The sequence below is a fragment of the Saimiri boliviensis genome, chromosome 10 (assembly GCF_048565385.1).
Source record: "Saimiri boliviensis isolate mSaiBol1 chromosome 10, mSaiBol1.pri, whole genome shotgun sequence".
Taxonomy (NCBI): domain Eukaryota; kingdom Metazoa; phylum Chordata; class Mammalia; order Primates; family Cebidae; genus Saimiri; species Saimiri boliviensis.
This window is the reverse complement of record NC_133458.1, coordinates 109,584,533-109,610,679: the sequence shown is the minus strand read 5'-3', so window position 1 is coordinate 109,610,679 and position 26,147 is coordinate 109,584,533. Positions and strand designations below refer to the sequence as shown.

General features: G+C 41.2%; 1 protein-coding gene across 1 annotated transcript in view; it reads right to left on the bottom strand.

Annotated features, from left to right (window-relative positions):
* The window catches only part of PKD1L1 (polycystin 1 like 1, transient receptor potential channel interacting), a 170,092-nt gene that overhangs the window by 127,710 nt on the left and 16,235 nt on the right, over positions 1-26,147 (bottom strand). The window contains 7 exon segments of the mRNA XM_010341384.3: positions 1,159-1,332; positions 6,939-7,032; positions 7,034-7,106; positions 18,027-18,042; positions 21,802-22,124; positions 23,142-23,359; positions 23,934-24,054. Of these exon segments, the coding sequence (XP_010339686.3) occupies positions 1,159-1,332; positions 6,939-7,032; positions 7,034-7,106; positions 18,027-18,042; positions 21,802-22,124; positions 23,142-23,359; positions 23,934-24,054 (1,019 nt within the window).

Sequence of the window (26,147 nt, the reverse complement as noted above, 5' to 3'; positions counted from 1 at the left end):
TTGCACAAGCATACCCTGTTTTCAATCTGTGGGGCTAAATTCAAGCCTGGACCTTCCTATTCTAAATCCTGGCATGGAGCCATTGAAGATGTACAAGAACTGTGCTCTTGCACTGGCTAGACGTGCTGCTTATTTATTCAGGTTTAGATAAGACAAGTCAATAGGAATGGCCGACTGGCTAGTTAGGGTAAGCAAATAGGTTAAAAAAAATCCTTCCATGTATATTTCATAATTTCTTGGATGGAGAGTTTCTCACTAGTCTGATTGTGAACATGTACAGCCACTGTGTGGAACAGTTGGAAAGAATTCATACATAGATGAGTTCACCAGGACTCATCCCTCCATTGGCTCCTCCTTTCCTCTGTTTCTGGGAATCCTGAGACCATCATCCCATCCACGTAGGCTGGGAACTTTGGGAGTGCCTCTGGCTGGCTCCCCATTTGCTCTGTTGTAAAGTGTAGGGATTCTTTTCTCTCCAGTAAGTGGCTGGAGTTCCCCATTCCCATCCCCACTGGCCTCTGAGCTTCCGGTTCCTCCCCCTACAAAATTTACATAAAGGGAATACCTCCCTTACAGGTAGCTGTGTGGATAAAATGAGGTGACACGCATGAGGCATTAGCAGTGGATAAAGTGGAATGGATATTTTGTCCTTCATCAATGCATCTGTATGCACCTGGCACACTCAGCAAGCACTGGATGCTTTCTTAGCTATGTGTTTGGCTCAAGGCCAGGCTGTCTGAGCAACATGTCTCTCCTACAGGGCCAGCCCGTGCTGCAAGGCTCATCATGTATGCTAGTTCCCACCTCAGATATGCCCTGTGCCCACAGTTAAAGTTCCTATCTCCTAAAATCTCCCAGCCCCTTAGCCATGTCCTTCCTAAGCATTTTTAATGTCCTGTCTCATCTTGCTCCTGTGCATATCTTAATGCTTTCACTAGATAATAGATTCCTGAGATGAAGATTTTGTATGACTTTATCTTCACGTTCCCCTAGCACACAGTATTCTGCAAAACATATTTTCTGAATTAGGGAAGAATGAATGAAGAACGTTGTATCGAATTTAGAACTGCTATAACCTGAACAGTATAATTAAAGCAGAGATGCCTGCTTCATTTATAGCTGAGGTGTGCTTGCTCAGACTCTAGACATAGGTCTTACTTTTCTGATTCACTTGAGAGTCAGCAAAGACAAGCACTTCATCCTCATGGACACTGCTGGAGTTCAAGAACACAGACATGGCCTCATGGCTGATCTCCACATAATAAGGCCCAAGCTCCACTTCGTTTCCATGAAACTCATTATAAATAACAGTCTTGAGCATATAGACCCCTTCTGGAAAAATAAGAAAGAATGGACATTTGATGAATTTTTAATAGCAGGCATGACAGTTAACATTTGTAGAATGGTCCTAATGGGTGATTAATATGGGAACCGATACAGGAAAGGTGATCTTTCTTATCTCTTGTAGCAGCAGGGCCATTTCAGACATGTGACCCATACAGGTGCACAGAGTCCCACAGGCAACAGAGCTATGTGAGTGATTTAATGCTCAGCTATCTTGAAATTCTTCATAATTGTTTTTAGCAAGGGGTCCTGCATTTTCATTTTCCACTGGACCTTGAGAATTATGTTGCCAATCCTGTGCAGCAGGAAATATTCATAAGGATGAAAATAGATATTGGTTACCCCACAGCTAGACAAGTAATACTTAAACAGCCAAATGGGAAAGTATCAAATAACTATGATGGTGGATGACAAAAATGGCCCCGAACCCTTCCCTTTTTTTTTTTCCCACACACTTACAATATAGCTGTAATATGACTCTGTGACTCCTCTCATTAAGTGGTGAAGTCTATTGCTTCACCCCTCAAATCAGTGCAAATCTTGTGGCCAATGGATTTACAAAGTGTTTGCACAACAGGGTGTGCCCTCTCTTTCTTGTCTTGGGACCCCTTGCCATTGCTACCATGTGAAATAGCCCAGCCTAGTCTGCTGAAGGATGAGAGACACATGACTGAGTCCCTCTATGGCCCCAGCCGAGGGTCAGTCACCTCCGGGAAAAGTCACCTGCCTGATTGGCAACTGGTTGCAGATTTGTGAGTGAGCCCCTCTAAGACCAGTTCAGACCTGAAGAACTCCCAGCACAGGTTAGAAAAGGTAGTTTATATAATAGTTAAGAATACAATCTATGGACTCAGAGGAATTTGGCACTGGAAATCTTTGTGACCAAATCTTAGGCATATCTTACTTTAAAGTTGCCTTTTTTTTTTTTTTCTTTTAAATGGAATCACCCAGGCTAGAGTGCAGTGGCACGATCTTGGCTCACCGCAACCTCCGCCTCCCAGGTTCAAGTGATTCTCCTGCCTCAGCCTCCCAAGTAGCTGGGATTACAGGTGTCCGCCACCACACCCAGGTAAGTTTTTATATTTTTAGTAAAGACAGGATTTCACCATGTTGGCCAAGCTGGCCTCGAACTCCTGACCTCAGGCGATCCACCTACCTCAGCCTCCCAAAGTGCTGGGATTATAGGCATGAACCACCGCACCTAGCCTCAAGTTGACTTTAGACTTAACCCCTGATAGGAGTTGTAAATCCCTGATATAATATGGACATTTTCCTCTCCCTAATCTCATGTCAAATTGTAATATCCAAAGTTGGAAGTGGAGCCTGGTGGGAGGTGACTGGATCATGGGAGTGGATTTCTCATGGTTTAGTACTATCCCTTGGTGCTGTCCTTGCAATAGTGAGTGACTTATCTTGAGATCTGGCTGTTTAAAAGTGTGTGGCATCTCACTCTCCCTCTCTTGCTCTGGCCTTTACTGTGTGATGTGCCTGCTGCCCCGTAGCCTTCTACCAGGACTGTAAACTTCCTGAAGCCTCCCAGAAGGTAAGCAAATGTCAGCACCATGCTTCCTGTAAAGCCTGCAAAACTGTGAGCCAATTCAGCTTCTTTTCTTTATAAATTACTCAGCCTGAAGTATTTCTTTATAGCAATTTGAGAATGACCTGATACAAATACAAAGTCCTTACTTTATTCATAAAGCAACAAAAGAAACCAATGAATATATATCAGAGTTGCAGATGCTTAAAATTATTATAATAGAGAAAGTCCTGATGTGAAATAGAGATATAATCAGTCTTCTACTTAATCTTCTTGGAGTTAATCTGAAAGCAAAAAGGAAAACAGTGAATAAAAATGAACACTCTATCTCTTTTCTGTTTGGTGAAAGTAGGAGGTAGCTAGCATGTTCACAATACAAAACAGATGCAAGAGCTGCTAAAAGTGCCAAATATCAAGCATGCATGAGCAGGAACTGTACTGAAGGAAGAAAATAGAAAATGTCCTAAAGCGAGAACTCAGTTGCCAAAGGGCTCAGTGGCTGTGAATACCATCAATGCACATACATGTGTGTAGGTAACACACACACACATACACACACACACACACACACACACGCACACACACTCCATCTGCAGTTAAAGAAAAAAACGCAACTCCTTCAATTACAATTAATGCTGTGAAGGAAAAAAAGGAAGGAAGGAAGGAAGGCAGAAAAGAAAGGAGGAAAGGATAAAGGGAGAAAGAGAAGGAGAGAAGACCATTCAGGACATACAAGATACTACAAGAGTCAAGAGGTGAAATTCAGGAAACGCTCATAATAGAGGAAGATAATTTATCAGAAAACACCATCCACAAGAACAGGATTGAGCAACTTGAGGACTCGTTATGTTTTGAGATGCAAGACCAGGGAGCAGAAATGAAGGAAACTAAGTCAGAGTATAACGGAGAACAGAAAGTGCAGAACACTAAAGAAAGCATGCAGAGGAAAATATGAGAGCAGAACAGGGGGAAAAAATTAAAGGAAAAACAAAAAGCATTTGAAAAGACAAAAGAGAACTAATAGATGTATGACCGGTCTCCCAAAAAGAAAGCTGACATATTGGAACAGAAACAATTTAATGATCTAATTCAAGAAATCTTTCCTGAAACAAAGGATACATTGAGCAGGTACAGCTGGAGAAAGGTGACCCAGAGTGGCCAGTACTTAGACATGTTCTGGCAAAGCTCCCAGACTTGCAAATAAAGAAATAATTCTCGGCTGGGCACGGTGGCTCACCCCTGTGATCCCATTACTTTGGGAGGCTGAGGAGGGGGGATCGCTTGAGATCAGGAGTTTGAGACCATCCTGGCCAACATGGTGAAACCCTGTCTCTACTAAAAATACAAAAATTAGCCAGGTGTGGTGGTGCATGTCTGTAATCCCAGCTACTTGGGAGGCTGAGACACAAGAATCACTTGACAGTGGAGGTTGCAGTGAGCTGACAGTGTGCCACTATACTCCAGCCTGGGCAACAGAGTGAGACTGTATCTCAAAAACAATAATAATAATAGTAAAAATTCTCTTGACAATCACACAAAAAATAATCAATGAGGGAAAAAAAGAAGGCTGGCCTTGGAATCGCCATAGGATAAGAAAGACAGAATGGAGAATTTCAGGGAGGCTTCTTCAGACAGAGTGCCAGGGCCACCAGCTGAACTTCTGATTCAGTAGGTCTGCAGTGGGCCTGAGAGTCTGTGTTTTAAGCTATTCTCAGATGGTCATGATGCTGCTGGGTCACACTTGGGGAACCATGGTTACAGGAGAGAACAGAGCAGAAAGACAACCAGATTCCCCAAAAAAACAAAACATGTCTCCAAGGAGTGCAGAGCCAGCACACTGTCATTCCAATATAATGGCAGCAACAGTTTTGAATATGTGGGAACTTAGAGGAAGCTTATTCCATGAATCTTCCTAACAAATGTATTAGAGGACACACTTCAGACAACTAAATAGGAACACAATGACAAAAAGAAAAAAGCCAAGAGCCAGAACTAAGACTAATGTGAGGAAGTAGGTTGATATGGTCTGGATCTGTGCCTCCACCAATTCTCATGTTGAATTGTAGTCACCAGTATTGAAGGTTGAGTCTTCAACATTGGTGGTGAGGAGGTGGGAGGTGACTGAATCATAGTAGCATATTTGTCATGAATGGTTTAGTCTCACCTCCCCACCACCCAACCTTTGGTACTGTTCTCATGATAGTGAGTTCTTATGAGATCTGGTCGTTTAAAAGTGTGTGGAACCTCCCCTGTCTCTTGTTCCTACTCCAGCTGTGTGACGTGTGTGCTCCTCGTTTGCTTTCTGCCGTGACTGTAAGTTTCCTGAGGCCTCCCCAGAAGCTGAGAAGATGGCAGCATTAATGCTTCCTGCAGAGTCTACAGAAGTGTCAGCCAATTAAACCTCTTTTCTTTATAAATTATCCAATGTCAGCAATGCAAAAACAAACTAATCCACAGATGGTAGGAAATCAGTTAAATATCTCATGTTCTGATAATGTAGAAATCATACAATAAACCAAATTTGGGTGGGGGGAGAGAAGAAGAGGTGGGAGCTGTGGACAATGCAGATTACCTCTTAAGCAACTGCTGGAAATCAAAAGACATGAAGATTCAACAAAGCAGTTAAGAAAGGTGAAGACATACATAAGTAAGGAAGAAAATGACTAAAACTGGTGATAAAGAAGAGAGGGGGAAGAGGAAGATGGGGAATAAGTTAATTTCATCATTGCTCATGGGCAGAGGGATAAGGACATTTTATAAATAAAAAGGGTCAACTAAAACAAGGCACAAAACTTTCAAGTATTAGAAGGCTAATTCAGATAAACATACAAAAGAAAGAAAAGACTCTAACGAAATGCATTTAAAAATGTACACAGAACCCATAATGTAAAATATGACAAACATCTGTCATTTCAATAAAGACAAAATCACTAAACTCACATATCTCAAATAAGAATTATCAGAATGATTCACACAGCAAAGGCAACTCTATTGTAGAGAAACATCTAGGACAGTGATTCTAAAAGGTGGCAGAAGAAAGAATGCCCAAAATTGTAAGTGGCTGTGTGATGATGTGGGAGTGATGCCCCTGCTGCAGGGGCCCCCCGGCAAGGCAGAGCAGAAGACACAAAGCAAGAGGCTTGGGCCACCTGGGTTGTTCAAGGAATTGGGATTTGCAGTCAAAAGGGTAAAGAGACATAAAGGTTACACCTTCCTTCTCAGGACAGAGGGCCAGCCATGTAGGAGGATCACCTAGAATCCTGATCCTCAACCTCATCTGACCCAATGTTTGCCTCTCTCTTCCTCCCTCTCCATCTGTTTTCCTTTCTCTTCCCCTCCTCCCTCTCTTTCTCTCTCTTTTCTTCTCCCCCTCCCCAACACCCCCTCTTCCCCATCAGCCTTTCCCACCGGTGGGTGTGGTATGGTGATGAGGACCACAGAAGAGGGTGAGCAAAGGAGCTCAGCAAATGGCAGATACTTGCAGTCAGCCCACACTCACTGTACAGGAGAGACACGGGGCTGCAGCTGCCTGTAACCCCCTGAGCAGCCACGGATTTTTATTCCTAACACTGACCATGTTTTAAGCCATAAAGACAACATCAAGACTCAAAAAATGTTAAAACAGCAGAGAAAATATGTGATTATCATGCTATATTAAAACTAGAAATTAATAATGAAAGCAATGCACAAGAGGTCACATGATGTGAAAATTTTAAATGTAAATAATAACTCATTTAGCATCTGGGAAAGAAAATAAGCTTTTTTTCTGAGGAATGCAAACCTCCTCTAAATGATCACTCCCCAGAGGCTCGTGGGAATGAGACAGCTGTCATATTCTACTTCCCTTGTTGGGCTAAAAAATCCTGTCTTGAAACTGCTAGCTATCCCATGAGTGGCTATAAATTAACCTAACAATGGCACACACAGGACACCGTAACCCATACAATGTATAGCCAATCACAAATCAATGCCATCTCTGTAAACCAATGAAAATTCCTGACAAACAGCTTTATATCAGCCCACTCCCTGTGGCCTCTTTTTGCTTTTAAAAACATTCTTGTGACAAAGGCATAAAGAAGCTCTTATCCAAGGTTACTGGGGTCTGAGTTTTCCTGACAGCTGTTTTCATTTTGGTACAAGTAAACTTTTAAAAATTCTATTTTGTGCCTCTGCTTCTTTTTAGGTGGAAATATACAACTGAAAATGTAAAAGAAGGAAAGAATACCTATAAAAGCAAAAAGAAGAAAAAAGTGGAAATTAATAAACTAGGGGAAAATGTGGAATAAACAAAATCTGAAAGCTAGTTCTTTAAATAAACTAATGAAAATTTACCAACCAATTAAGGAAAGAAGAAGACATAAAATAAAATAAAAATGATAGAAGAAAGTAACTATCGATACCAATTAAAATAAAAGAACTATAAGAGCCTATTTTGCTCAACTCCATGCAAACACATGTAAAAGCCTAGATAGATAATTATTATACAAGAAAACATAACTTGAAAGATCAAACTGGTGGAGAAATTGAAATTCTTAACAAATGAATTTCCATAGAAGAAATAGAGGACAGTGTCAATGAGCTAATTCAAAGGCAGTAAGAAGAAGGTACCAGTTCCAGAGGGCTAATAAGAAAATTATTCAAAATAGAATATGTATTTCTGATGCTATTTAAACTGTTTCCAGACAAATAAAAAATAAAGAAAACTTTCACATAGCATTGATATTAAAGATAAAAACCACCGCACAAAAATCAATGACTAGAAACTGTTCTGCACCAGTTGTGTGAATATGACCCAGTACCTATCTACCTACCTGTCTTTGAGGAGAAAAGCTGTAATGAGGCAACAGGAAAATCGGACTGTTTTTCAAACACATTTGCAAATGCCTTTAAGAGTTTTAGCATTTAGAATCAGGTCTTGCTGTTACCTTCTGAATTTTTCTAGAGTTGACCTATTCATTAACTGAAACTTGGGTTCTAAGGTTTAGGTGCTTTAGTTCACTCTTAAAAATAAGTAAATAAAGGGGAGATCATGGTGGATGGGAGGCAGGACTAGATTGCAGCTCCCACATGGACCGACAGTGCAGTGTGTGGAGGCTCATGTTGTGAATTTTTGCTCCAGAACGACTGCAGGAATAAATCAGGAAACCTGAGAGGAACCACAGACCCTCCAAAGGAAGCCGATTGCTCCTGCAGGACCCAGGAGACACCCCAAATACTGTGCTGGTATCCATGACTGAGATACCCACAAATAGTTCACATCACAGGACTCTGTGCAGACAACCCTCAGTACCAGCCTGGAACCTGGTAGACTTGCTGGGTGACTAGATCCAAAAGAGAGATAACAATCACTACAGCTTAGCTCTCAGGAAGCAACATCCATAGGAAAAGGAGGAGAATACTACATCAAGGGAACACCCTGTGGGACAAAACAATCTGAACAGCCTTTAGTCCTAGACTTTCCCTCTGATGCAGCCCACCCAAATGAGAAGGAACCAGAAAGCCAACTCTGGTAATATGACAAAACAAGGTTCTTTAACACCTCCAAAAAATCACACTAGCTCACCAGCAATGAACCCAAATCAATAAGAAATCCCTGATTTAACTGAAAAAGAATTCAGGAGGTTATTCATTAAGCTAATCAGGGAGATCAGGTTTCTCACCAGAGAAAGGCAAATCCCAATGTAACAAAATCCGAAAAATGATACAAGCAGTAAAGGGAGACATACACAAGGAAATAGCATAAAGAAAAAACAATAAAAACTTCAGGAAACACGAGACACACTTACAGAAAGGCAAAATGCTCTGAAAAGTCTCAGCAGTAGAATTGAATGAGTGAAAGAAAGAAATTCAGAGCTCAAAGACAAGGTCTGTGAATTAACCAAATCCAACAAAGACAAAGAAAAAAACAGGAAATAAGAACAAAGCCTCCAAGAAGTCTAGGATTATGTTAAATGACCAAACCTAAGAATAGTTGATGTTGCTGAGGAAAAACAGAAATCTGAAAGTCTGGAAAACATATTCAGGGGAATAATTGAGGGGAATAAACTTCCTCAGACTTGTTAGAGACCCAGACATCCAAATACAAGAAGCACAAAGATGGGCACAGTGGCTTACACCTGCAATCCCAGCAGTTTGAGAAGCCAAGTGGGCAGATCACAAGGTCAAGAGATGGAGACCATCCTGGCCATCATGGTGAAACCCTGTCTCTACTAAAAATACAAAAATTAGCTGGGCATGGTGGTACATGCCTGTAGTCCCAGCTACTTGGGAGGCTGAGACAGAAGAATCATTTGAACCTGGAAGGTGGAGGTTGCAGTGAGCTGAGATTGTGCCACTGCACTCCAGCCTGGGCAACAGGGCAAAACTCCATCTCAAAAAAAAGCATGAAGAACACCTGGGAAATTCATTGCAAAAAGATCGTTGCCTAGGTACACCGTTCTCAAGTTACCTAAAGTTAAGACAAAGGAAAGAATCTTAAGAGCAATGAAACACAAGCACCAGATAACCTCTAAAGGAAAACCTATCAGATTAGCAGCAGATTTCTCAGCAGAAACCATACAAGCTAGAAGGGTTTGGGGCCCTATCTTCAGCCTCTTCAAACAAAACAATTATCAGCCAAGAATTTGTTTCCAGTGAAACTAAGCTTCATGTATGAAGGAAAGATACAGTCTTTTTCAGACAAACAAATGCCAAGAGAATTCACTACTACCAAGGTACCACTACAAGAAAAACTAAAAGGAGCTCCAAACCTTGAAAAACATCCTGGAAACACATCAAAACAGAACCTCTTTAAAGCATAAATCTCACAGGACCTATAAAACAAAACTACAATTAAAAAAACCAGGCCGGGCGCAGTGGCTCAAGCCTGTAATCCCAGCACTTTGGGAGGCCGAGGCGGATGGATCACAAGGTCAAGAGATCGAGACCATCCTGGTCAACCAGGTGAAACCCCGACTCTACTAAAAATACAAAAAATTAGCTGGGCATGGTGGCACGTGCCTGTGATCCCAGCTACTCAGGAGTCTGAGGCAGGAGAACTGCCTGAACCCGGGAGGTGGAGGTTGCGGTGAGCCGAGATCACGCCATTGCACTCCAGCCTGGGTAACGAGCGAAACTCCGCCTCAAAACAAAAACAAAAACAAAAACAAAAACCAATAACCAAGATATACAGGCAACAAATAACATGATGAATGTAATGGTACCTCACATCCCAATACTAACATTGAATGTAAATGACCTAAATGCTCCACTTAAAGGATACAGGATAGAAGAATGGATAAGAATTCACCATTCAACTATCTGCTGCCTTCAAGAGACTCACCTAACACATAGGGACTCGTACAAACTTAAGGTAAAGTGGCAGAAAAAGACATTTCAAGTGAATGAACACCAAAAGTGAGCAGGAGTAGCTATTTTCATATCAGACAAAACAAACTTTAAAGCAAAAGCAGTTAAAGGAGACAAAGAAGGACATTATATAATGGTAAAAGGCCTTGTCCAACAGGAAAATATCACAATCCTAAACATATACACACCTAACCCTGGAGCTCCCACATTTATAAAGCAATTACTAATAGACCTAAGAAATGAGATACACAGCAACAATAGTGGGGGACTTCAGTACTCCACTGACAGCACTACACAGGTCATCAAGACAGAAAGTCAACAAAAAACAATGAATTTAAACTATACCCTGGAACAAATAGACTAAACAGATATGTACAGAACATTCCATCCAACAACCGCAAAATATATACTCTATGCAACAGCGCATAGAACTTTCTCCAAGATAGACCATAAGATAGGCCACAAAACAGCCTCAATAAATTTTAAAAAATTGAAATTATATCAAGCACTCTTTCAGAAAGCAGTGGAATAAAACTGGAAATCAACTCCAAAAGGAACCTTCAAAATCATGAAATATAGAGAAGCTAAACCTGCTCCTGAATGATCACTGGGTCAAAAATGAAATCAACATGGAAAGTTAAAAATTCTTCAAACTGAACAATAGTGACATAATGTATCAAAACCTCTAGGACACAGCAAAGGCAGTGCTAAGAGGAAAGTTCATGGCCATAAACGCCTACATCAAGAAGATTGAAAGAGCACAAAAACTGACATTCTAAGTTCACACCTCAAGAACTAGACACCTCAAGAACTAGAGAAACAAGAACATATCAAACCCAAACTCAGCAGAAGAAAGGAAATAGCCAAGATCAGAGCAGAACTAAATGAAACTGAAATAAACAAAAAATACAAAAGATAATTAAAACAAAAAGTTGATTTTTTGAAAAAATAAATAAAATTGATATACCATTAGCAAGATTAACCAAGAAAACAGAAAATCCAGATAAGCTCAATAAGAAATGTAACAGGAGATATTACAACTGATGCCACAGAAATACAAAAGATCATTCAAGGAGAGAGATCCAAGATGGCTGATCACTAGCAGCTTGGGATTGTAGCTCCCAGTAAAAGCGCAAAGAACGAGAGGACGCCACACCTTCACATGAATTCTTGTTGCTCACGCACCAGGAGATTCCCAGCGGAAGAGCCCCACGGGTTGCCAGCGCAACTCTTGTGACCGGCGAGGCGGTTTTGCTGGCGCCTCGGAGCGTCGGTTCTTGGTGCAGAGTCAGAGAAGCACCAACAATCTTAACGCCGCTGATTGAGTCGGCGCAGTGGGTTGCTCAGATTTCGGCGCTGAGAATCAATAAGTTGGACGTCCACTCGGAAACCCAATTACAAAGACGGTAAATACAAAGACCACAGATGGATAAATCTACAAGGAAGGGAAGAAAACAGTCAAAAAAGGCTGAGAATACCCAAGATCAGAACGTCTCTTCCTCAGCAGGGGATCACAGTTCCTCATCAGCAACGGAACAAGGCTTGATGGAGAACGAATGTGTTCCAATTACAGAAGCAGGCTTCAAAATGTGGATAATAAGAAACTTCTGTGAATTAAAAGAACTTGTTCTAACACAATCTAAAGAAGCTAAGAACTTTGAAAAAAGGTTTGACGAAATGTCAACAAGAATACAAAATTTAGAGAGGAAAATAAGTGAATTGATGGAGCTGAAAAACACAATACGAGAACTACGTGAAGTATGCACAAGTTTTAAGAGCCGAAATTGATCAAGCAGAAGAAAGGATATCAGAGGTCGAAGACCAACTCAATGAAATAAAACTAGAAGACAAGATTAGAGAAAAAAGGATAAAAAGGAACGAGCAAAGTCTCCAAGAAATATGGGACTATGTGAAAAGACCTAATCTACGCTTGATAGGTGTACCTGAATGTGACGAAGAGAATGAATCCAAGCTGGAAAATACGCTTCAGGATATTATTCAGGAAAATTTTCCCAACTTAGTAAGGCAGGATAATATTCAACTCCAGGTAATACAGAGAAAACCACAAAGATATTCCTCAAGAAGAGCAACTCCAAGGCACATAATCGTCAGATTCACCAGGGTTGAAATGAAGGAGAAAATACTAAGGGCAGCCAGAGAGAAAGGTCAGGTTACCCACAAAGGGAAGCCTATCAGACTTACAGCAGATCTCTCAGCAGAAACCCTACAAGCCAGAAGAGAGTGGGGACCAATATTCAACATCCTTAAAGAAAAGAACTTTCAACCAAGAATTTCACATCCAGCCAAACTAAGCTTCACAAGTGAAGGAAAAATAAAGTTTTTTGTGAACAGGCAAGCACTCAGAGAATTCATCACCACCAGGCCTGCTTTACAAGAGCTTCTGAAAGAACCACTACACATAGAAAGGAACAAACAGTATCAGCCTTTCTAAAAAATACCAAAAAGTAAAGAACATCAATATAATGAAGAATTTACATCAACTAATGGGCAAAATAGCCAGCTAATATAAAATGGCAGTATTAAACTCACATATATCATTATTAATTCTAAATTCAAATTGACTAAATTCCCTAATTCAAAGACAGACAGGCAATTTGGACAAAAAACTAAAACCCATCGGTATGCTGCATCCAGACCCATCTCACATTCAAGGATTCACAAAGACTCAAAACAAGGGATGGAGAAAGATTTACCAACCAAACAGAGAGCAAAAATAAATAAATAAAAAGCAGAAGTTACAATTTTTGCCTCTGATAAAATAGTATTTAAAGCAACAAAGATCAAAAGAAGCAAAGAAGGACATTATATAATGATAAAAGAATCAACGCAACAACAAGAAGAACTAAAGATCCTAAATATATACGCACTCAATACAGGAATACCCAGACATACAAGACTTATAAAGAGACTTAGGCTCCCACGTAATAATAGTGGGAGACTTCAACATTAATATTAGACAGATCAATGCGACAGAAAATTAACAACGATATCCAGGACTTGAACTCAGATCTGGAACAAGTAAATGTAATTAACATTTATAGAACTCTCCACTTTACACAAAATATACACTCTTATCAGTACCACATCATATCAACTTAGAAGTTTAACTGAGGCCGGGCGCGGTGGCTCAGGCCTGTGGTCCCAGCACTTTGGGAGGCCGAGGTGGGTGGATCACGACGTCGGGAGATCGAGACCATCCTGGTCAACACGGTGAAACCCCGTCTCTACTAAATATGCAAAAAATTGGCTGGCCATGTTGGCGCATGCCTGTAGTCCCAGCTGCTCAGGAGGCTGAGGCAGGAGAATTGCCTGAGCCCAGGAGGCAGAGGTTGCGGTGAGCCGAGATCGCGCCATTGCACTCCAGCCTGGGTAACAAGAGCGAAACTCCGTCTCAAAAAAAAAAAAAAAAGAAGTTTAAACGAAATGTTGGTTGGCTCCTTGTTTGTTATTCTCTTCCCTCATTTTCTTTCATGTCTCCATTATTAAGGACAATTATAGGCATACCCATATTTAGACTGCATTCTAGCCCGGGCAACAAAGCAATACCCCCATTCTCTCTCCCTCTTTCTCTTTCTCTTTCTTCCTCTTCTTTATTCTTTTTCTTATTATTTTTTTCTAAAAAAAAAAAAAAAAAAAAAAAAGATCATTCAAGGCTACACCTTTAATGCATATAAACTAGAAAACCTAGACGAGATGAATAAGTTCCCGGAAAGATACAACCCTCCTAGCTTAAGTCAGGAAGAATTAGATACCCTGAACAGATCAATAACAAGCAGCAAGATTGAAATGGTAATTTAAAAATTACCACCACCAACAACAACAAAAAGTCCAGGTCCAGACGAAATCAGAGGAGAATTCTACCAGACATTCAAAGAATTGGTACCAATCCTATTGACACTATTCTACAAGATAAAGAGGGAACCCTCCCTAAATTATTCTATGAAGCCAGTATCACCCTAATATCAAAACCAGGAAAGAATATAACCAAAAAAGAAAACTATAGACCAATATCCCAGATGAATATAGATGCTGCAATCCTTAAAATACTAGCTAACTGAATCCAACATATTAAAAAGATAATCCACCTGCTCAAGTGGGTTTCACACCAGGGATGCAGGTATGGTTTAATATATGCAAGTCAATAAATGTGATACACCACATAAACAAAATTAAAAACAAAAATCATATGATCATCTCATCAGATGCAGAAAAAGCATTCAACAAAATCCAGCATCCTTTTATGATTAAAATTCACAGCAAAATCAGCATACAAGGCACATACCTCAATATAATAAAAACCAGCTATGACAAACCCACAGCCAACATAATACTGAATGGAGAAAAGCTGAAAGCATTCCCTCTCAGAAATGAAACAAGGCAAGGATGCCCACTCTCACCACTCCTCTTCAACATGGTACTGGAAGCCCTAGCCAGATCAAGCATGAGAAAGGAATAAAGGACATCCAAATCAGTAAAGAGGAAGTCAAACTGTCACTGTTTTCTGCCAATATGATTGTATACCTAGAAAACCCTAAAGACTCATCCAAAAAGCTCCTAGAACTGATAAAAGAATTCAGCTAAGTTTCTGGATACAAAATTAATGTACACAAATGAGTAGGTCTTCTACATATCAACAGAGACCAAGCTGAGAATCAAATCAAGAACTCAACCCCTTTTAAAACAGCTGCAAAAAACAAAAACAAACAAACAAACAAACAAACAAACTTAGGAATATACCTAACCAAGGAGGTGAAAGACCACTACAAGGAAAACTACAAAATACTGCTGAAAAAAATCATAGCTAACAGAAACAAATGGAAACACATCCCATGGTCATGGATAGGTAGAATCAATATTGTGAAAACGACCATACTGCCAAAAGCAATATACAAATTCAATGCAATTCCCATCAAAATACCACCATCGTCTTCACAGAATTAGAAAAAAAAATTCTAAAATTCATGTGGAACCAAAAAAGAGCCTACACAGCCAAAGCAAGACTAAGGAAAACAAACAAACAAACAAACAAACAAGCAAACAAAAACGAATCTGGAGGCATCACATTACCTGACTTCAAAGTATACTATAAAGCTGTAGTCACTAAAATAGCATGTTACTGGCATAAAAATAAGCACATAGATCAATGGAACAGAATAGAGATCCCAGAAATAAACCCAAACACAGCCAACTGATCTTCGACAAAGCAAACAACATAAAGTGGGGAAAGGACACCCTTTTCAACAAATGGTGCTGGGATAATTGGCTAGCCACATGTAGGGAATGAAACTGGATCCTCATCTTGCACCTTATACAAAAATCAACTCAAAATGGATTAAGGACTTAAATCTAAGACCTGAAACTATAAAAATTCTAAAAGAAAACATTGGAGAAACCCTTCTAGACATTGGCTTAGGCAAGGACTTCATGACCAAGAACCCAAAAGCAAATGCAGTAACAACAAAGATAAATGGTTGGGACTTAATTAAACTAAAGAGAATTTGCATGGCAAAAGAAACTGTCAGCAGAGTAAACAGACAACCCATAGACAGGGAAAAAAATCTTCACAATCTATACATCTGGCAAAGGACTAATATCCAGTATCTACATGAATTCAAACAAATCAACAGGAAGAAAACAAACAATCCCATCAAAAAGTAGGCTAAGGACATGAATAGACAATTCTCAAAAAAAGATAGATAAATGGCCAGCAAACATATGAAAAAATGCTCAACATCACTAATGATCAGGGAAATGCAAAATCAAAACCACAATGTGATACTACCTTACTCCTGCAAGAATAGCTATAATCAAAAAAATGAAAAAATAGTAAATGTTGGTGTGGATGTAGTCAACAGGGAATGCTTCTACATTGCTGGTAGGAATGTAAACCACTATGGAAAACAGTGTTGAGATCCCTTAAGGAACTAAAAGTAGAACTACCATTTAATTCAGCAATCCCACTTCTGGTTATCTACCCAGAGGAAAAGAAGTCACTATATGAAAAAGATACTTGCAATGCATGTTTATAGCAGCACAATTCACAATTTCAAAAACATGGAACCAACTCAATGCACATCAATCAATGAGTGGATAAAGAAACTGTGATATATATATATATATATATATATATATATATATATATATATATATATGTAAAACACATAAAAATGTTCTTTACAATATAAAAACATTTTTAAAAGCTTAATTGAGGAAATAAAAAAAAATTTTAATAACCCTAATTGAGGGAGCTCTTGAGCAGCCACTTGCTCAAGCCTACTCTTACTCTGTGAATTGTCTTCAATAAATCTGTGTCTACTCTGACAAAATAATAAATAAATAAAATCAGTGACTAGAAGCCAACGCCATTCACAAAGACCAGTGGAAGAATCAAGAATAATATGTTAGAAAACTGAACTCAGCAGCATAACCAAAAAGTAATTCACCAAAATCAAGTGTTTTTCACCCCTAGGAATTCAAGAATGAGTCAATAAGATATTGGCTAATATAACACAGGATATTTGTAGTTCTAAAGAAGCAAAGAAAAAAGTTATAAGATCAGCTTCACAGACGCTGGAGAGAATTTAACAAAATCAACAACTCTTGATTTTTTTTAAGTCTTCATTAAGAGAGGAAAAGATGAAAACTTCATTTACATGATAAATTATAACTGTCCAAATCTAGTATGAAGTTTAATGAAAAAATGTCACAGCCTGATGGGTTCCTCTTTCCCACTGCCCTGAGAAGACTAATGAGAACAGCAGGTGTTGCAGCAAAGAATGTAATAATCACAGACCTGCCAAACAAGGACAACAGGGAAAACATTCTTGAACCTGTCACCCCCAAAACTTGGAGGCTGGGGTTTTGCAAAAGTACTTTTTAAAAAGTACTTTCCCAGCAGGTTTCTAGGAAACTGGAACAAATGATTGGCCGAACAACTGGGATGAAATCACAGGAGCATCTCAAACAGTCTTTGTGCAGCTGGGTTAGTTCCTTGGCGGGGATGTGAGGGGGTAGTCTCAGAACCAGATGGCGTCTCTTGGTCTACTGAAATGTTAAATCTAAAAAAAAATCTGGAAGATCAGATCTTTAGGTTTCACAATAGTGATGTTATCTATAGGAGTAGTTGGGAAAGTTACACATTTTGCAACCCCCAGTTACATGACTGGGCAACAGACAACCTTTAGAAACAAAAACTGAGCAATGGCAGGTTATTTTTTAACTATGCCTGCTCATTAGCAAAGTCCAAACCCCTAATATAATTTTAACCATGTCTTATGAATGTGGCTTTAATCTTCAGATAAGGAGGGCGTCAGTTTCCTTTGCCTCCAAGTTTAACAATAAACTAAATCCTTCTCATAATAATCTTGGCCTCTGCATTAGAATAAGTAAAAAAATATTTAGTCTGTGAAGTTAGAAGCAAGATGGAGTCAGTCAGGCTAGATTTCTCTTATTACTTATAATTCTGCAAAGGCAGTTCAAAAACACCGGAAGGATTTTGAGACTGACATGCCCATCATCATCTATCTCATTTAACACTGTCTTGGCAGTACCAGTCATTGTAATTAAACAAGAGAAAGAAACTGGAGATGTCAAATTGGAAATGAGAGGTTGATAATCACCATTCATAATTAATATGTTTACATAGCTGAAAAACGCTGAAGAATACACTTCAAGATAACTACAGACAACATGAGAACTCAGTGAGAGGAGGATCCAAAACCAACAGCCAATAGCAGCAGCTCTTCCATATACCAATGATGACCAGTTTGGGAACAACAGGGGAAAAAATATCCCTTTTATAATAAAATAGTACAAAAAATAAAGTATCATACAAGAAACATGTAAATTCCATATAAAGAAATATTCAGGCTGGGTGCAGTGGTTCATGTCTGTAATCCCAACACTTTGGGAGGCTGAGGCTGTAAGATCATTTGAGGCCAGGAGTTTGAGACCAGCTTGCTCAATATAGTGAGACTCCCTTTTCTATTAAAACAGAAAAGAAAATAAAAAACGAAAATGTTTAAAACACCTTTAAAGAAAGATGTATGGAAAAATGGACAGGAACAGGGCAGTGCATTCAGGGGGAGATCTTGCATATAAAGACTCTGCATAAATTAACTTGTAAGTTAAACATCTGTAAACCAAAAATAACATTCTAAGCCCTCCAACCGACTGAATGAACTCCTCCTTTTGGCCAAGCACATTCCAAAGTTGACCTGAAAACACGTTCAGGCCATGATGGGAAGGGTGAGTCAGACATGCCCCATGATACCCTCTTCCCTTTGGAATTCAGGCACAAGTGACCAGCACTAACAGTTAAACAGAGGCCTTAAGAATGACAAAACAGACTTTTTGTAGCAATAAGATACCAACATGACATGACACATAGCAGGCCCTGAAAGAAACTGAAGTATTTTATCCCAAAACATATTTCTTTGACAGGTGGAAATGGTCTTACAAAGCTGTATCTTGAGAGGAAAATCTATGTTCTGTAGAGAATCCCCTTCCCTTTCCAGATCTTTTCCTGATCTAGGACAAAATTAACAGAGTCTGGCACCTTTTAAAGACTGATAAGAAACATATACAATCTATTCTCTCTGAAGGCTACTACCTGGAGGCTTTGTGTGCATAATAAAAACTTTGGTCTTCACCACCCCTTATTTTACCCTGAAACTTTTTTCTGTTAATTCCGGGTCTTTAGATAATACTTAACTCTTTCAACCAAATGTCAATCAGAAAATCTTTTTATTCACCCATGAGCTGGAAGCCTCCTCCCACCCCCATCTTTGAGCTGTCCCACCTTTCTCTACAGAACCAATGTACACCTTAGGTGTATTTGATTGATGTCTTACATCTCCCTAAAACGTATAAAACCAAGCTATAGCATGACTATCTTGGGCACAAGTCCTTAGAACCTCTTGAGGCTGTGCCTCAGGCCATGTTCACTCATATTTGGCTCAGAACAAATCTCTTCAAACATTTTACTTAGTTTGACTCTTTTCATCAACACATCATTTAAATAAAAATACCAATAAGATATTTTTATACTAGTCAGTGTGAGTCTAAAGTTCATGTGGAAAAATGAACAAGCAAAAATGGCAAGAATAATGCCAGAGAAGATGAGTGACAAGGGAAGCCAGCAAACCGCCTGAGGGCAGAGAGGAAACCAGCATAGGTAGAGTTAGCACGCCCCATCAGTGTGGCAACCAAATCTTCCAGCAAATGACACTGAGCCAAATGGGTGACCCAAATGGGTGACCTTTCAGGAAACAGTCAAATGGAATCTACAACGCAGGCTTTATGCCAGATATACATTCAAATGTATTCAATATTTAAATGGAAAGACAGAGTAATAAAAACTCTAGGAGAAAACATAAGAGAACTGTTCCATTAACTTAGAGTAAGGAAAGCATTTCTAATTACAACGTAAAACTCAGAAACCATAAAAGTTTGATAAAGTATACTTAATAAAAGTTAAAAATTCCTACATGAAAAGAAAAAAAAAACTGTAAGCAAAACCAAAATACAAATGACAAACTGAAAAAAACATATTTGCAGCGTATGCTAAAAGGACACATTTTCTTAATAACTAAAAGAACTCAGCCGGGCGCAGTGGCTCACGCCTGTAATCCCAGCACTTTGGGAGGCTGAGGCGGGTGGATCACAAGGTCAAAAGATAGAGACCATCCTGGTCAACATGGTGAAACCCTGTCTCTACTAAAAATACAAAAACATTAGCTGGGCATGGTGGCATGTACCTGTAATTCCAGCTACTCAGGAGGCTGAGGCAGGAGAATTGTCTGAACCCAGGAGGCGGAAGTTGCAGTGAGCCGAGATCGTGCCATTGCACTCCAGCCTGGGTAACAAGAGTGAAACTCCGTCTCAAAAAAAAAAAAAAAAAGAACTCATCAAAACCCCATATTAGATGGAAGTGTGAAAGTGCTCTGCTTGGTTGAATATGGTCATATACTGGCAGTTGACAAGGATGAAACTAATCAAATGCAAATTTTAAAACTTCAGAAAGATACTGTTTTTACTTATTGTATTGATCTCTACATTGTTTACAGGAATGTAAACTGGCCAAGAGTCCTAATTAAAAGCAATTTGGCAGTAACTATCAATTACAGATGCACATAGCATTTGAGGCAATAATCTTGCCTTTCTATCAAATGACATACACATGTAATCATTCACTGCAATGTTGCTTGCAATACTGAAAGATCAGAAACAATTTCAATGCTCACCAATAAAAAGAAATAGTTGAGTAGATTTGGTGCATTAAATTAACGGACTACTTAGCAGCCACACCAAAAGCCAGGGAAGCTCTTTCTGTGTAGATAGGGGAGCCTGTCTGGATATGGATTTGCATTTAAGTGGGCAAGGAGTGGGACACTGTGCATGGTATACTTCCATTCGTGGAAAGGAGAGGAAACAACATTTATACTTGCTTATACGCATAAAAGATACAAGCAGTAGAAGACAGTAGTTGACTATGGGTCAATAGAAAAGGACTTTTTACTATATATACTTCTTTTTTTATTGCATTTTAGGTTTTGGGGTACATGTGAAGAACATGCAAGATCGTTGCATAGTACTATATATACTTCTAGAATGTGGGTGTTTACACCACAACAATGTACCATGCCTAAAAAGTAACTTAAAAAAAAGAAGGGGGGCAGGTACAGTGGCTCACACCGGTAATCCCAGAACTTTGGAAATCCCAGGAGGACCGATGACTTGAGGTCAGCCAGGCCAATGTAGTGAAACCCAGTCTCTACTAAAAATACAGAAAATTAGCTGGGCGTGGTGGCATGCACCTATAATCCCAGCTACTTGGGAGACTGAGGCGGGAGGATCCCTTGAACCTGGGAGGTGGAGGTTGCTTGCACCACTGCACTCTAGCCTGGGCAACAGAACAAGACTTCATCTCAAAAAAAAAAAAAAAAAAAGGAAAGAAAAAATTAAATCCTATCAGCAAGTAGAAAAGTATCAGAACTCTCCACTCACCTCCCACCCTCAATCATTGTCTCTAGGGGTTTAGTAGCTGAGTAGACTGGATCCAACACTGGAATGTAAATATTTTTTTTTTCTTACTTTGGTTGAGACTACAAAATGTTTGTTGAAAATTTTAGTGCAGAAGAATTTGCATACAATATTGCATGTGTGTGTATGTGTGTGCATGTACTTGAAGGACAAAGTCATTTTTCAATAGTTATTATTTTCAGAATTCTGCCTCTGCATAGGATGAAGTGCCAGTACATTAGCTTTGTGACCTCAGGGCACATCTCTCAGCCTCACCACCCCTACCTCACAGGACAGGTAGAAAGATTAAATTCGATGAAGTATGTAGAGTTGGCCACAGTGCAAAACACAGTGCACAGACCTGCCTATGTGCACGGTGTGCCAATGAGCTACTGCTCTTGGAGCCAGGAAGGTTGGCTGAGTCCAGAGAAATGGAATAGGGTTCCCTTTCTATTCCCAACATTGCCTCTTGAGTCCCCTAGCTCAGGATCTCCTTCCCAGGCTCCTGATAAGGACACTGTGCACCTTACCTTTTGCGTACTGGTGGTAGGCAGTCACCACCATTGCCTCAGATGTGTTGTGCAGCCTCATTTCAACCCCTGAGCTGTCCCCAAAATCTATCATTAGACAAACAGCCTTTCCAGAAGTCATGTGAACACGGAATCCCAGATTTGGAGGTGCCCAGGTTTCCATTTCCAGGAAGCAATCGACAACAGGATTCATGGAGTCATCAGGATTTTGAGCTAGGATGGCCACAGGAGGATGCTGAGTAGGGGGATAGAAGCTCTCAGGACCAGGCTGCGATGCTGTGAGACTGGGGGTGTGAGAGGTACCAGGTGGAAGGTCACAGGAGCTGTGAGAGAGTGGGAGAGGCTTCAGATTTCATGATAGTGGACAATATCAACAGGTGAGGTAGGAGGGCAGAAGCCAAGCAGCCTGTCCTGGTCCCAGCCAACTAGAAGCCAAGTCTGAGAAACCTGATGAAAGGCTTCACTTCCAATGGTTCTCAGAGTGGCCCTCACAGGGCCAGCAGCATCAGCACCACCTGGGCACTTGTAAGACATGCAAATTCTTGATCCACTCCAGACCCACTGGGTCAGAAACTGGGGTGTGGACGGCAAGCCCCCAGGTGGACTCTGAGGTCAGCAAAAATTTGGGAGTCACTGCTTTAGCTACGTTAATAATAATGATGATAAAATGTAGAGTTTCTTTCATCACTGATTTAATGTACATGAAAGACGGTATCTCCCACAAGTCACTACCTCCTGTGTTTTTGCAAAAAGCTCCATGTGAGGGTGGGTGCCGTCCTTTCCTACATTTCTTCCTAGTTTCTCATGCTGCAAATCTGTTGGGGAGTTAGGAATAGTTTAGGATACTCAAGCTCAGCTTCCAATCACACAAGACTTTCATGAAGATCATTTATGTGTTAAAAGCTGGTCTTGAGTGAAGCATACGTTATTGGTACCGTTACGTAGCTGGCAGTATAAACGAAAGATTAAAGAAAGCAGGAAAAGAAAGATCATGGAGCTAGAAATGGCTTAAGTATCTAAATGGCCAATTCTCATGCTCCCGTGTATTTTTTTCCTCTCCAAGTGTGTTGTTCATGTCCTGTTAAAAACACACACAGTCAGACAAAGCCTCAGTCTCGGTATGTGATTGATGGGAAGCATAAAGGCAACCAAGCGATATGGGTCTCTGATGGCAAACAGTGGTCAGTTACAGCTATAGCACGGTGACTTGAAAATCACTGGACTCAACTGCAAGTATAATTAAAGCAAACAAGAAGACACTAAAATCACCAATAGATTGGGCATGGCTCCAGATGGGGGACGGAGAAGTGGTGCTGGCCTCTACAACTCCTTCACCTTACCTTCTGGGAGAAGTGGGAAAATGGGAAACCGGCCACAGGGGTACTCCCTGGGTGCTGGTTTGAATGGGTCTGGCCGCCTTGGTGGGGGTCTCCATCGTGACAGTCCGAGGAAGGAGCCCCGAGGCCGCATCCTCCACACAGCACAGCAGTCTCAAGACACAGCGGGAAGCCTCCATCTTCAGGCTGCAGGGAGCTGCTGCAGAAGAGGTGCCCTGGACCTTAAAAGTTTAAGAACAGCTCAGGGTTTATTGAATGGCCTCATCTAGCATGAGTACTTCATCTCCTCCATGCTCAAAAAGTCAATTTAATAAAGAGCCCCACTGCTGCTGAGGTCTCTGCTACTGGGTAGGCAACCACAAGTTGGCCCCGTGCATTGGTGCTTTCTCTAGAGTGGCAGGATTCACACTTCCTGGCATATCAGCCAAGACAGTGCCCAGGTGGCACCAGATAGAACTGTGAGGCATGTGTTATCGGGAATGTCAGGGCTGCTTAGTATCAGAAATTTCAGGTTACCCCTCAGCTAAACCAACAGAAAATTAGCAATTTCATAAGGTCATCTATAATTCTATAAGGTTGTCAGCTGAGAGATGATGCTCTTGCAGATGGCAAAAACGTAAAGTCCATTTTCCCTTACTATGGTGACAAATTTTTAGTGATTCTTTCCAACTGCCTGAGCAGTACCCAAATGACGTAGAAAGGGAAAATAGGGTTCACTGACAAACTCTGAGGCTGCCTACATACGGGTGAGTCTGCCAGACGCATTAAATTCAGTGGCAGGGGTTAGACACCAACCTGGAGAAGGCCGGAGGACGTGCTGCCTGTGGTCCCAGCAGCACACAGCCGCCTGCGATGGAACCTGGGGCCACTGCTGTTCCAGGCACTTGCGAGTATAACGAAAGGTTTGTGGGGAATGCTGTATGGGAAGGAAAGTGCAGAAAGAAAAGGAAACTCGGTTGTGTTTCAGTCACACATCTGGCTCATTTGATTACGAATCATGCCTTTCCCAGGGCTTTGCTGGAAATTCCCTTGCTGTGACCGCAGGCCCATTCCTGGGAGTCAGGCCCAGGCTGACCAGGGGGATATGACGTGGTTCGAAGCCAAACCAGTGGGGCTGCCGCAGGCACTCGAGGGAGAGGTCTTAGGTAGAGTGGAGCTTATTTAAAGCCATTTACTAAAATCTTCACCCACCTAGGACACTGCTTCAGACAGTTCGCCCAAAGGGGTGAGTCACATTTAAAACATGCTCCGTCTGTCCTGTGGGGCCTGGACTCGGCTGGAATATACTATAGTGCAGTGACTGAGGGGCGCTGTGGGAGGCCTAGTGGTAACTGCTTGCCTATGCCCAGTGCAGTCAAAGCCTGGCAGGGAGGCAGGGCTTGGGAATGGGACTCGAGGGCACTGCCTCTAGCGGGCAGGGACAAGAGCCGTTAGTGGGTTATCTTCATGTCCCCTGTCATAGGACTCTGTTTTCAGCTGTCATCACCACCTGATGAGCCCCAGTGAGGCCTGCAGGAGGGAGTGAGGCACAGCGGGTTCCTTTCTGGGCTGCAGCTCTGGGCTCCTCCTCTGGGAAGACCAGCCTTACTCCCAGCCTCTCTCCCCTCAACATGGCTCCAGTGAGGTGGGTGTCTCTGACTCAGGCTGCAGCAAGGCCTGGCCAGCACTAACACCGCGTGAGAAAAATCCAGGATGATATTCCTAATGCCTGCAGCCGACTGGCTCTGGGCTTGCTCTGCTCTGCATGTGGTGTGGGCATGCTGTGGGATACAGGTCCTAGGTTACAGGCTCTGGAGCTCAGTCCCCACCTACACAAGAGTCCTCATCCTAGTGCCCAGCTGAGGCTCACTGTCAGCATCTGTTAGCACTGAGCTCAGAGAACAGATCTGCCCCAGTGAAGAGTAAACTATTACATGTTGAGAAAGAAAGAAAACATTTTATCTGAGGAATGCAAGCCCCTTTAAATGATCAGGCCCAGAGAGGCATTAAAACACGACAGCAGTCATGTCTCACTCCACTTGAGCTAAATAATGACCTCTCGAAGCCACTTACTATGTGGGCTCTAAACTGACCGATGCCAAGTAGCCATAAAATGCCATCCACCTTACGGTTCAACAACGTATAGCCAAGCACTGACCAATGCTATTTATGCAAACCAATCAGAATTCCTAAGGAACAGCTTCTGGCATCGTCTCCTCTCCTGAATCGTCATTTTTTCTTTAAAACTGGAGCCTCTCATTTGTTCTCCAAAGCACTTCCCTGTGTTTCCCATGCTGCAGTCCTCAGCCTTGGCCCAAATAAACTCCCTATTTATTAACTTTGCCTCAGTTTCTTCTTTAGGTCAACAATATAGACTGCACTTAATCTCAAATCCAATGCGACATCCTGGGCCTGGGACACTCACAGTGACCACCATGCCACTGCCTGGGCCCCCTGTTTGTCCCCAGCCCTCTCTTCACCACGATCAGCCTTCGTGTATAGAATACCTGTGACATAACTAACTCCATCTTAGAAAAAGGCTCCCTTTGTTTTCATAGGGCACTCTGCCAACAAGAAGATGTTCTGTTTAATAAACAAATAAAAATAAATAAAGACTGCATCCAACCAGATAAGCACAGGAGCACACTCTTCCACCCTTGGTTCTCACCGGAGGGCCCTGTGATCATACAAGATTAGGCTGACGGCTCCAAATGGCCATCTTCGCTGCCACGTTCTTGCAGTCACTCATGATGAGAGCCTGGCATCTGCTGCCAGAGGCTCTGCTACCTTCGAGGTTTTCTTGTAAGACTGATGAACATGCAGCCCAGACTGAGACTCCTTTTGTCTCTTGGCTCCCCATGGACTGGTTCATTCATGCTTTCTCCTGTCTCTTTTACTCCCTGATGTTAAATGTTACTTTGTTTACAGTGGAATGTTTAGCCTGTAACACTTACAGGCCAATTAAGTATTACTATGGCTTGCAAACACTGACTGACTTGTGGAGTGGCTTTACCGTGTGTGCCTGCGGCT